This window comes from Onychostoma macrolepis, chromosome 24, assembly GCF_012432095.1.
Source record: "Onychostoma macrolepis isolate SWU-2019 chromosome 24, ASM1243209v1, whole genome shotgun sequence".
Lineage (NCBI taxonomy): Eukaryota > Metazoa > Chordata > Actinopteri > Cypriniformes > Cyprinidae > Onychostoma > Onychostoma macrolepis.
Genome location: NC_081178.1, coordinates 21,512,892 through 21,526,495, shown reverse-complemented (window position 1 = coordinate 21,526,495; position 13,604 = coordinate 21,512,892). Strand labels below are relative to the sequence as shown.

Sequence of the window (13,604 nt, the reverse complement as noted above, 5' to 3'; positions counted from 1 at the left end):
ATGTATCAGCTGCGCTGATAGGTGACGCTGTGACGAAGTTGAGGCGATGGGAAGTCTGACTCATTTCCCAGAATCGGTTCTTTTGAACAGTTCTTTCAACGAACCGTTTAAAAGAAACAATTCTCTGATTCTTTTGCGTCAGTACGTAATGGCGTCATCGTACGTCCCTGACATCCTAGGGTTGCATTAAATATTCAAATGAAGCCACATATAAAACGGTTGTATAGTTACTGTTTGACTCTTTGTTTCAACTCTCATAAGAATCTAAATTCAATATGTAACTGCTAATATTAATGTACATCTCACGGTTTTGCAGCTTTTAATATTATTTGTATTATAAACAACTCTTTTTTCGTATACATGTTAATAAATCTGTCAACACATTGCCTGTATGTCATATTCCTGCTACTCGGTTTACTCCAAAAAAAAACTTGACGGTCCTTCTACGGTCCTAAGTAGATAATCCGGCTCAATGCGAGTCGCGGATGTCTCGGTTCAATGATTCAGCGAGTCGTTGACTCGCAAACACTTCTTCCCGAATCAGTCCGATACACGAATCGTTCAGACCGGTTTTGCGAACCGGTTCAATTGATTCATTACAAAGGTTCGGCTCAAATGAACGATTCCGACATCACTGGGGCTGAGCTTGAGTTCTCAATCAAATCCCAGAGACGAGGAGTAGGAAGCTCTGTGGAGACATGTAAGATGGCAGAGCTGCAGATGTTACTAGAGGAAGAAATTCCAGCCGGTAAACGAGCTCTCGTGGAGAGTTATCAGAACCTTACGAGGGTCGCGGACTACTGTGAGAATAATTATGTTCAGGTAAGCACACGCGTGTTTCTGTGTTCCGCGCTGATCTCCAGCACTGCTGTGGGGATCGGACAGGAAATATGGTTGTAAAATGGAAAAGCTGGGATGAACTGCTTGTGGGAGATCATTTTGAGCGCATAAAGAGCGATCTTTTGAAAAGCTTGATCTGATTCAAGTGGTTTGTTGGTGGTATGTTTGATCGTTAAGGGATTTGAGTCGTTTACATTGAGGGTGTGTCTGGATACTGTTTAACTTACACATATGAAGTTTTGCTGCTATCCACCAGAATCGACTCAAACTTCAGAAAGGAGGATGTGAGAATTGTCTGGTCTTCTCAACGATGCATTTCTGACTGTCTTGACGAAACAAGTTCGGGTTTCTTAAGCTTGAAGAGAGAAATGAATTGTGTCATATGGGAACATGAGAGAGAAACGAGTTGAGCTAAAGTCATGTTTTAATATATCACAGTTTATCGTATCTGTTTCCTCAAAGCGCTGTTTGCGAACTCGACTTTTTTTTTTTTTTTTTTTTTGTGTTTACCAGAGAAGAAGAAAAAATTAAATAAAATGAAACAGAAATATATAATTTCATTCGAATTTCAAACTGTTCATATGTCAAGTCTTTATATGTGCTAGTAATTAATTTCATATATAAATGTTAAAAAAATACATGTTATTGTAATATTAATATTTAGGCTTTATTGTTTAAGTTATTATATATTACAGTATAGTGTGTGTGTGTATAAAATAAAACAACTATTATATATTTAAGTTTTATTTAATTGGTATTATTAATAGTTAGTAATTTTTATTTATTATTATTAACTTATTTTGTATTATAATTATTATTATTGTAAGATTTCTTATTTATTAAACTCAAATGATATTCATTTTTCATTTGGAAGAATTTGCCTTCATTAAAAATTTCAGTAATGTTTAAAAATGCTTACTGTAGCATTTATGATTTGTTTATTTTATGATCTTGTTATTTGTTTATTGTCCATTTATCAGTATGGAATATATATCTGGAAATGTTTGTAGGCACAATTTTGCAGTGACAGAACTAATTGCTCCTCTGTCAAGAGAGTTCAGTGCTCTGTTGATTTACAGCCTATAAGGAACATTTTAAAGAAAGTGAAGTACTCTGTAACCAGTTGCGTCAGATGTTTGCAAACATCTAACCCATCTCTCTCTAACCTATATTTCTCTCAAGATACTAAACACCTGTTAGAAGTGCTTAAGATGAAAGCACGTATGAGATCTACTGCACTAAAACGGCACTATCAAGGTGTTTATCAAGGTGTGATTACGTTCTAATTCCTTAAGAAAAAGTTGCTCGACAGGTAGCGCAACATTTGTTTGCAAAGCGGCCCGTCAGGTTTGATGTAAAATGGCAACCCTTTCCTCCGCATGACCGAGCACGCATTGAGTCGCACCGATACTACAGCAGCGACCGCAGAAGAAGATGACTCAGATGGGAAACCAATCACTACATCTAGCGTTCAAGTCCCGGCTTGACAGTACGGCCTGCAGGCTACCATGTGGCTTTTTCCACCCTGTCTGTTCTTCCTCTACATCATGCCTGAGCGCAGGATGAAGGCACTTCCTGTGAATGACTGTGTCGCTGTGATGATGCAGCAGCAGATGGTGGGAGTGGGTCTGTGTAACCAGGACAGCCACTGCCCCACTTTCTCATGTTCTCTCTATGTGTTTGAGAGAGGGAGAGAGAGGCATGTGAAGCATGTAAGGAGTGCCGTGAAGTCGATCGTCTCCTCCAGGGGCAGGACGGGTCACACTGCTGTTTCTAGCCTACATGTGGATCTTTCTCATTCTGGATTTAATCCTAGATGACATCCAAAGACTTTGTTTTACCCAGAATGCAAAGAATGTGTCAAAGTAATAGTTGATTTACTGATCATCTTGCTGTTCCAAACCCTTATGACTTTCTTTTTAAAGTGGAACATGAAAGGAGAAGTTTGGCAGAATGGCATTTTCTATTTTCTATAAAGTGAAAGTAGACCGTGACCAATTGCTGTCAAACTCTAAAAAGCACCATATGCATGTCAAAAAGACAAAAACGTACCATGAAAATACTCAGTGGTGGACGAGGTGCTCAAAAAGTTCAGAAACCCTAATATATTACTCCAGGAAATGTACAAGTATTTCTTTTCATTTTACTTGAGTACTTGAATCTTAAAATACTTAATTTTTAATGTACTTAAGTATTAAAAATACAGGTCAAGGTCACTATACTTGGCCACATGTCACTTCACTCACTTATCATTTTTCTAAACAGCACTCATCAATACCTTGCCATTCACTGTCAATTTCAATATACTAAAATATTTAAATTACTGATAACTCAAGTGTGCAAGCAAGTGAATAACAAAATACAGACAAACTAGTGTTATAATATTAGGTTGCGTTAAGTAGCATTATTTTAACGTCATTTATAGTTTATCCTTAAAATAGCCTAATTTGAATGACAGTAGCTATACTTCCATTACCCTTCAAATTGTGCAGATTGAAATTGTAATTAAAACGCATCAGTTTAGCAAAAACTCCTATATATCGCAAAAACGTTTTTTCGCTTGCGTGAGGTGGATTTTAAGGCAGTTCAAAAAAGTATAAATTAGGGCTCGGACATGGCCACCGGCAACTCAATGCTTGTGTTTATACCGGCTGCGCCGCGACACGTTTCAGAAGTGTCCCAGAAGCGGCTCTCCGTGATGCTTCACAAAAGATACAAGTCTACGTTTCCTTCGATTAAAAGTAATGGCTAGTGTGTAAACATCCATTTGCATGACTTATCGCGAGTGGAAAAAATTACGTTTTAGTCACATAACTTTAGTTAATGGGAATGCCTTCAATTCACAATAGTTTTTATTTATTTTTTTATTAACATTTATAAAATATCGCAAACGTTTTGCACATCTGTTATGGAAACCCAGCTAGTGACATCTAAATGACATAAAATAGATTTAAACAGCTCTCCAATTTACAGCAGATTTAGTTCACAAATAACACCGTCATCACCGAAATAAGATATTAATTTACAATAATCAGTACATAAATTTGGCGAGTTTTTGCACCATCAGTTGTATGCGCATTCAAGCTCTGTGAATCTATCGGTTCTCAGCTTGTTTTGAGTCCGGTATGAAGACTCATGGATCATTGAATCAGTGAGTTGTCGACTTGAGTGCAGCTGAAATCAGATCAAGTCCCATTTGCAAATGTTCAGTGCAGTTTGCAAAACGAAATTATGAAATAGCTAATCAGCTTGTTCATGAATCGAACCATGATCAATTTCAAAATAATGAGGAATCGTATGAAATAAAAATACTTTTTTGCTGCCCGACATTGAAAGTACTCCATATGATTCATGAGCAATATTCCACATCTTATAAAGTGTGTGATAGCCTTGTAACGAACAGGCCAAAATGACTCAAATGAGTTATACATGGAATTGTACAGCTGTTCCAATGTTGTTGTATGGAAATGAGCAGCTTGGACAATCTGCTAAACTTCCCCTTTTGTGTTCCACGGAAGAAGTCTTCAGAGTTTGGATTTGGAACGACATGAGAGTGAGTAAATGATGACAACACTTTGGGACACTTACATTTATGGGTTATGGAAATGCAAGGTGCATCGCTTTATCCATGCTAGCATTAAATTAAAATCTCTGGTGTTTTAATGTTTGTGTTTAAAATACCCCAGAGTCCAATTTGCATGTTTGTCCAGCAACTGTTCCTCTTTTGGAATGCAAGACGTCGTGCTGCTGTAACCTCTGTGGACAGGTTGGCTTCTGACAAGGGTGCATTAATGAACACAAGCCACCTGGCTTAGTGAGAAGGGCACAAACAGAAAACACTCTTAACAGGTGGTGGACCACCATTGCTATGCTCACAAATGTGAAATGGATACACAAGTTTAGTGAGGAAAGTGTTCTGACACCAAACATTTTGATGTTTCTTTGTTTTTCCATCTCCTAGGTGGTTTTCTGATGAGTTTAGGTGCCCTGATTTGTTAACATGGCCAGCTCAGTGGCACTTGTTAGTCTCTGAGCGTTCTGCCCTGCATGACTCAAGCACTGACTTCAGCAAACCAAGTGTACTGCAGACTAGGATTTTCCATATAATAGGACAAGTGTGAAGATTGCTGCCCACCGTTACAGCGAGGCTTCTCTGTGGAGGATGTATTGTGTTCAGAACAATAAGTCTGATTTTATTGTGATATGAAAGGCCTACACCAGAACTTCTGAAAGAGAGACTCAGCACTTGATACTGTATGTAATATACTGTTTGGATATTTTGGAAATATGTGATTGGTTCTTGTGTGTGCAGAAGTCACCAACATGATGCTATGATGTTTTGTGTATTGCTATGCAATTGCTAAGAAAACTCTGAAATTGCTAGTAAATTCCACAGACAATTGCAAAAAAATACAAAAGGCAAAACATTGCATTAATGAAGTACACAATCTGAAATGTTACCTTCTTGTAAAACATACTCCAGTAATCTTTTTTACTATGCTAGTAATAAAATGAAATAAAATAAAATAAGCTTTTTTTGATAAGTGGTCAACTACTGAAGCACATTCAGTCAGCTTGCTAAACAGTACTGTGAGAATATTCAGAGTTCTCACTGATAAGAGTTGTAAAATACTTTAGAACCAGACTGAGGTCATGTGTATCTAAGTTTTTCTAATCTAGCTGTTTGTTCTGTGGCCTTCATAGGTGTGGCTTGTTTCTCTTTGAATGAGTCAGTGTGTCTGAATAAGGGTGGTTCCATCTTGGGCAAATTGCCGTATCATGGGTACTGTCCTTCTCAGCCTGGACTTTACTTTTGCAGAGCTTAGGTGTCTATTTTTAATACCTTTCTCATCTGATAAGTGATTACTAGTCGGACCTATACAAACTTTGACTGTTTTTGACTGATTTATGTTGCACAAACATTAAATACACTAAACTTGTTATGAGAGACGTCAATAAAAGTAATGATTTGAAGTTCATTGAGTGTTTTGATTCTGTAACCGCGATGATTTAGTGAGTGCATTCATTGAAGGATTTATACTACTGACTCCTGAGATTGTGAGTTTTATTGAGTGATTCATAAAAAGAATCAATTTATATTGATTCACAATCATTTGATTGTGAATCAGTGTACACCCTAAACCTAACCAATAGTGTTAACAAAAGCAAAAGTAAGATTAAAATGCATTTGCTGAAGCAATCATGCCATTTTAGCTTGCTTCAGCAAGTTTTTTTAACTTTTTTTTTTTTTGTGACTCGTGTTTCACAGGACTCGTACTTTAGTGCTCTTTATCACAAGTGCAGTGCTGTACCAGGTGGGCTACTAAGCAAGTTTACTTTGTCAGGAAAGCCATACATATGGAGATGTTTAAGTGATGCAGATGTCAAACAAGGAATAAGTAGCCTACTTATTAATCAATAGTTTCCCCCGTAATCAAAATTTGTGTTTACTGCCACTTGTATTTAGCCTTCATACAAACAAGAAATGTGAAATCGCAGTAAAAATAAACATAAGGCTCTCAGGCTCACCTTATTAATATTAATATATTTAAATTAAATGCCGCTCCATCTGAAAGCAGGTGATGGCGCTTTACTACTAATCACGAAACCGGCTTTACTGAGTAGATGCATATGATAATCAAATTCGATTAATTGCACAGCCCTATATTGTGATATTGAATTATTGTCCAGCCCTAACTGCCACTAGTGTTCATTTCAGCTGGAGTGAATTGTTTTTGTAGTTTGAAGCACGTTTTTCCATTTGAGCCTATATATTTTTAAAATATCTTTTAGTGCAGACTGCAGTCTCACAACCCTGGTCTAATGCAATGATATTCATGCATTTAAATGTGACTTTACTGTCAAACTACTTTTTGGGGCCACTGTATGCTTAAATTGTGCATGGATGTCATTGAGCGTCGCCATGGAAATGGACACAATAACCCCCCAGATGTCTCTGTTTACGGAATTGAGGTCAGAGGCTAGTGCAGTTATCCTGGGAGAGACAAGACTTTACCAGCGCTAGCTCAGCTCCGGCTAGCATATGTCCTGGAAAGTGGCGTTAGCATTGCTCATGCCAGTACCTAGATTACAAGACCATAATCCTTCTCTCACTGGCATTCTCTAGCAAAGCCACATCAGTAAATCCTACAAATACTCATTATTTTTCCTGGTGGAGATCCTCAGCTGGCCCTTCACCCAGGCAGTGTTGCGAACCAGCATGCGCTTGGGTGGGAAGCGCTCTTGAATGCCCCTTCCTGTGATCAGACACGGCGATTACTACCCAGTGGCTATAACAGATTAAAGAGCCATCAGAGGCCTGTAATTACAGCCCTGCTTCTTTGGCCTTGACTTCCATCTGTTCTTTTGCATGAAAGAATTGACACAAAGGACACACACTTTGGACTCTTTAAAGGGCTAGTCACCCAAAAATGGAAATGCTGTCGATATATACTTGTCATCAAACATTCCAAATGTGTATGACTTCCTTTCGCTTTAGAGATAGCATGAGAAGGACGGAGCACAGATGAATGCAACAGATGGCTCCATCTTGAGACCGACTCTTTAATATAAGTTTTTAAGAAACAAGGCTGAGTGCTAAACTCCTGTTGCAACAAAAATAGTGTTTAACCTTATTATGATTAATATGGTAATTTGCAGGCAGTGCAAAAAGATGGCTACTGGAGTGTTGTTTTTATTTTTATTTTTTAACTGATTTGTGTGTCTTCGACTTGAACCACTATACGATTAGATAACAGCAAAGCCTGTCATTTTCATCTTGAGAAAAGTCATAAGATTTTAAATTGCACTTACGAACTTCTTGGAATTTATCTTTATCTAAATTCTTTCATAAGAATTCCAAGAATCCAGTCCCTGTTCTTATTTATTTGCATTGTGCAAAATAGTAACTTGGACCTTCATTCTAACTTCTTTTCTTTTTGCTTCATGAGAATAAAAATAATACTGGCTAGGAACATTGAGTAAATGATGACAGCATATTCATTTTTGGACAAACTGAGCCTGTAAATGTTAGTTTGCACTGCCTTAGAAAATACCAAATTTGTTGAGTCAGTGTGTTTAAACCCTGTTGGTGTTCGTTGGGTTGGTGTGAAAATGACTGTATGTTTCCCGTTGTTCTAAATCTAACAACCAACAGAATGTTTGTGGGCTGTTTGTTAGGGCAGAGTGAACTAGCCGGTATTATAAACGCAAAATATTTTCAAAACCGACTAGTTGGTGGGTTGCCTAAATGACTAATTCACTAATTGGTCTTTAAGGGATATACCAAATTAGTCTTTTATCATTCCAAATATTAATAAATACTATAATATTATACCACAACCTGATAATGATGGTTGTGTGTGTTTTGAATGGACTCTAAAGGCCCGTTCACACCAAGGATGAGAACTATAAAGATAACGATAAAAATATACAAATGGTTCCAATGGTTTTCACCACACCTATAATGATAAAGGGACAGATAAACAATAGCATTGGAATCACTTTCAGAATGATTTTTTTTCCAGCTAATGAACGATAAAAACATTGACACCCAATCAGAATCAATCCTGCTGAAACAAGCTTGAGAATTTAAAGTGGCGGACAAGAATAAATGGATGATATCATTTGCTGGTGTGCGCTAATATCTTTACAGTTATCGTTCTTGGGCCTTAAGAGATAAATAGGAATTTTCTCTTTTGAGTTTACTATCCCTTTAAGGAAACCCTGAGTAATCAGACTGGTGTCAGCGTTGATTAGAGGATGGTTACGTAACACGTGTTCTTGTATTCCAATATAGACAAACATTATGGATTGGAAAGCAGTGATCTCGAAATATGTTCTTAAGACAAGAGTTTTACATCTGCAAACTGTCTAAAATCGAATGCATATGCTAAATAAAGCAGTTTGAAATATTGAAAGCGAAATAAAAAATATAGTAGCACTTTAAAGAGTCAAATTATTAACATTAGTATTGCTTGAACTATTATGGCATTTATTAATCTAGGTTATTGTTAACTTGCATGCTATTGTTGATTAATTCACGTTTGTGCACAATACATTAACTAATGTTTATTTATACAGCTTGAAATATAAGTTGTTGAACGACTTGTGAGCGATTAGTTTAGTCTCAAAGCTGAGGTCTTTACAAATGCTAGAATGCCATTATACCCACAAACACAAAGTTTTGGATGTGGCGTATCCCTTTACCTCTTCCTGTCAGAAGAGCAAAGCAGAGGGGACGTCTTCACAAGGGTTACGTAGTGTTAATAAGGGACATTCCTAGCATTTTTTCACCTGATATTCCGAGTGCATTTTCCTCAGGATATGTATTAGAGCAGAGTGAGCTTGGCTGTCAGCACTACAGGAAATCCAGACAAATCCCCACATTCTGCTCTCGAAGAGGAGAGTGTTTTGACTTGTTCTTCAGCGTGGAGATGCATTCAATGCAAGCATACCTTTTTTTTTTTTTACCAGGTGCACATCACAAACTGTTCTTCAAGGCCTAAAAAAATTAAATTTGAGTGCCAAAACGCTTAGTGGCCCCATCCAAGAAAAAAGTCCAAGAGGGCTACTGTTCCTTCCTGTGGTCTCCTGCATCCCTCCAGTCTGCAGGGTGGAGTGTCCCTCCTGACACTCTGACTCTTCTCTAGAGAGGAAATGTAGGCTTTTCCTTCCTGTGCACTTAGAACCAGGAACAGCCACACTATGCCTCATTTCATGGAAATTGTGATTGTGATGAATGTTAAACAAATGTTTGGGGTTTAAGCTTAAAGGGATAGTTCACCCAAAAATTCTGTCATCATTTACTGACCCTCAAGTTGTTCCAAATCTGTATGAGTTGCTTTCTTCCGCTGAACTCAAAAGAAGATATTTTGAATTCAAACAATTTCTGGCCCCCATAGACTTCCATTGTATTTTTTCCCACATTATTTTACTTTTTGTTTACCTACATTCTTCAAAATATCTTATTAAAATATCTCTTATGGTCCACATAAGATAGAAATTCAAACAGATTTTAGAACAACTTGATAAGTAAATGAAGAGACAATTTTCATTTTTGGGTGAACTATCCCTTTAAGAAAAAGAACTGTAGTTGTCACTTATAATGGTAATGTTAGTCTAGCCTTGCGATTGGTCAGATTAATCCCTTATCTTGTCAATAGACATCACGCTGACTTACAGGATGTTGCCTTGGAATTTCAGCAATTTGTTGGTGGGAAGTTGCCATTTAATGCGATTCTCCAAATTTTCTAAAAGGTATTTTTTAACTCTGGTAATTGTGTTATCCATTGTTCAACAAGAGAGTGTTGCGTTTATCCCCTCCACCTTTTGCCTTTTCTTATCTCTGTGACCGTAGAAGAGATAAAAGGAGATTGATACTCTTGTCTTCTGGGAACTTGTGTTTCGTGGGAAGTTTTTAGGAGATTTCTGAAGACACCAATCAAACATGGCTTCCGTGTGAAATGTCCTTCAGATAAAGCATTTTTTCTTTTTTTCTAAAGATCTGCCTGCCTTGATGTCTGAGAATGGTGCTTTATGGGTCCAACAAAAAGGGCAGAAGGTTATTTATGTTTTTGTAAGAACAAATATGGAAAGAAATTTAACAGATGGACCAGAACTAATGTCTTTTGTTACTGACAAGGCCATTTCTGTTACCCCAACACACATTTGCCTTATCAGCTCTCACAGTCTGGTTTCTGGAAGAATTGGGTCCACAGGTCAATGCCAAATACGATTTGTCCACGATAAAGAAAAGATAATGTCTGTTAAAAATTTAGCTTAAAGAAAAAAAAGTTATGTTGGTTTCATAAGATTTCGTATGGTTTTGAAAAATGTTTATACCATTTTAAAGAAAATATTAAATTGAATATCTCTAAAATGGTGTTATGTAACCTTAATATACTGTATACTAACGTTCAGAAGTTTGGGGCCAGTGAGATATTTTATTTTCATTTTTGGAAATAATTAATACTTTTATTTAGCAGTGATGCATTCAATTGACCGTAAATAAGTAAATAAGTTTATAATGTTGTAAAAAAAAAAAAAAAAAAAAAAAAATTCTATTTCAAATTAATACTGTTTCTTTGTTTTTTCTTTTCTTTTTTATTTATCAAAGAATCCTAAAAAAAAATGTATCATGGATTTCTTGAAGCTGTTTGTTGTTTTCAATACTGATAATAAGAAATGTTTCTTATGCAGCAAATCAGCATATTATAATGATTTCTGAAGGATCATGTGACACTCAAGACTGAAGGCTGGCTGCTAATAATTCAAATTTGCCATCACAAGAATAAATTATATATATATATATATATATATATATATATATATATATATATATATATATATATATATATATATATATATATATATATATATATATATATATATATATATATATATTTTTTTTTTTATTGAATTAGAGTTTGTACTCTCTAATCAAATAAATGCAGCCTTGCTGAGCATATGAGATTTAAAAAAAAAAAATACTGAATTTTTTTTTTTTTTTTTTTTTTTTTTTTGCTACAGTCTTGTCATATAAGAAGGTTAAATGAACACTTTTTAAGAGACATAGGTTCTGCAGGGGTCTCTCTGTTTCTTCATTGTGATTTCTGGACTGTTTTATCCTGACTTCAGGCCTCCAAAAATAATATAATTTGTTTGTCTGAATGCATGTTTAATGTATTTTTGAATACATCAAAATTGCACAGTCACAGTTATGGTGCTGATTTTTGCATAGGCAAGCACTAGGCCTGTCGCGGTAATTAAATAACCGTCTAATCGCGATTATTTGATCTAACCGATTATTGTGCTCTCTCATTTCTCTTCTCTTTGTTTGTAACGTTACCGTGTGGAGTGCAGCGCACTATGATTTATGTTGCTTCAAGCACATCATTCTGCACCCTAGAAGTGCATAAGCGCTGCGACTCCATGTTGCTTCAAGTGTACCAATCTGCAACCTGCATGTGCATAAGAGCTTTGTGCCACTATGTTTGAAGCGTTTCACATGATCAAAGTTTTGCATACAGAAAGACTATTAGAAACCTTTCATTTTTCTCATGATTTCTATCTTATTTTCATAAATGTATTTTGTAAGAGTACAAATAGTTAACAGAATAAACTTGTTTAAATTGTATAATGTACACCAAATATTTTTTTTCAAGATATAGTTTTTGCTGCTAAATTATACAGTCAGCTAGTTTAATTTCATAGCTTATATATTTTTTATTCAAATGTAGTTTTTCTCTGTAATGAGGAAGTGAGTATTTAGTGGATTGTGTTTAAGAAAGGGTTTAAAAAAGTGACTATTAGTTCCACAAACACAGTATTGATATTCTGTGGTGTAGGAAAAAAATAAAACAAAATAGCGCTGGTGTTGGATCGGTATTGGCCGATTCTTAGAATTTGGAATACTCTGTGTAATTTTACACTGCAACATAATAACTAAAGAAAGATTAAAAGATAACATCATAATTATTTACGGAACCCTTAAATTAATCACAATTGTATAATGAAAGCCATAAAAAACACAATTAATCGTCAGCCAAATTTCATAATCATGACAGCCCTAGCAAGCACCACTGACATTTTCTTGAAAACATCAAAAAATCCTTTTATCCGCGTTACACATGTACATTTCTGTTAGCCGGATGTGGACTATGAGATTTGCAGACGCATCATAGGGAAAATTCAATCAACCGAACAGCTATAAACCAGAATTACAACAGAGTCTGATAATAGTACCGTACATCCAGACTGGAAATGGACCAAATGTTCTGTTTAAGAGATATGAGATTACAACCTGCCTTTATGGCACATTCAGTCCTTTTAAATTGTCTTTACAGAATGTTGGATCCTATTCACACATCTTGTATAGCACCATTATAGCACCATCTTCTGACTTGTGGACAGGGTTTAAAATGTTCAGCTTTTTGTTGGTTTTCAGCTGAGCGTCCTGAACTACTGTATAGGCAAGATGAACACACACTTATTTTCAACCTTTATGTGTGAATTCCACTCTTTTTAAAGCAAACTCTGGGATGTATATCTCTAGTGTAACAATGTCCATTTCTCTTGCCAAACACTCGCTAAAAATAGCCTGACTTTTGACCGAAGAACAGCTCTGCTCCATGTTTCAGTGGAACATCTGTACAACAATATTATTGCATACCTTCACCACATAATTTGCAATGGGGAATACCTACAGTGGAGCTGTAGTCCCCATGTGCAAATGTCTTCTTGTGTATGTTCATGTGTTTAATACAAACAGAATGTCTTCTCTAACAAACTGCTGCTGCTGTTTTTATCACTCTCTGGAGGAAGCACTTCTTCATTCTTTCAGGCAGGAACTCTACAATACATCTGGCCCATATTTTCCGTTCCAAAATTTTTTTATATGTGATAAAACTAAATCTTTCCTCTGTTGATCCGATATTTTATTAAATATGATTAATTTCCTTATAAGACTGCATTGTCAAAATGCAGACCATGGTTTCCTCCTCACTGCAGGTGCTTTAGTAATGTTTTACCTGCACATGTATCGGGTTTTGATGTCTTTTCACAGAAGGTCTTGCATGACAGATTGTTTACCTCAATGATATCTCGGTGTACCACAGAGGTAGGCCAAATGGAGAACTGAGAAAATACCACAATTAAAAGAACAAGAGTTTCGTTTCTGTGTGGTTGTGGTTAATGCAGGTTTTTTTTTTTTTTTTCATTCTGTTTGTTTCAGAACAGTTTTGTTGTTCAGACTTCATTTAAGG

The 13,604-nt window shown here is 36.1% G+C and overlaps 1 protein-coding gene across 1 annotated transcript in view; it reads left to right on the top strand.

The window, feature by feature from the left end:
• Positions 1–611: 611 nt before the first annotated feature.
• The window catches only part of abi1a (abl-interactor 1a), a 56,574-nt gene continuing 43,581 nt past the window's right edge, over positions 612–13,604 (top strand). The window contains 1 exon segment of the mRNA XM_058764667.1: positions 612–822. Within this exon segment, the coding sequence (XP_058620650.1) occupies positions 616–822 (207 nt within the window). The 5' untranslated portion in view covers positions 612–615.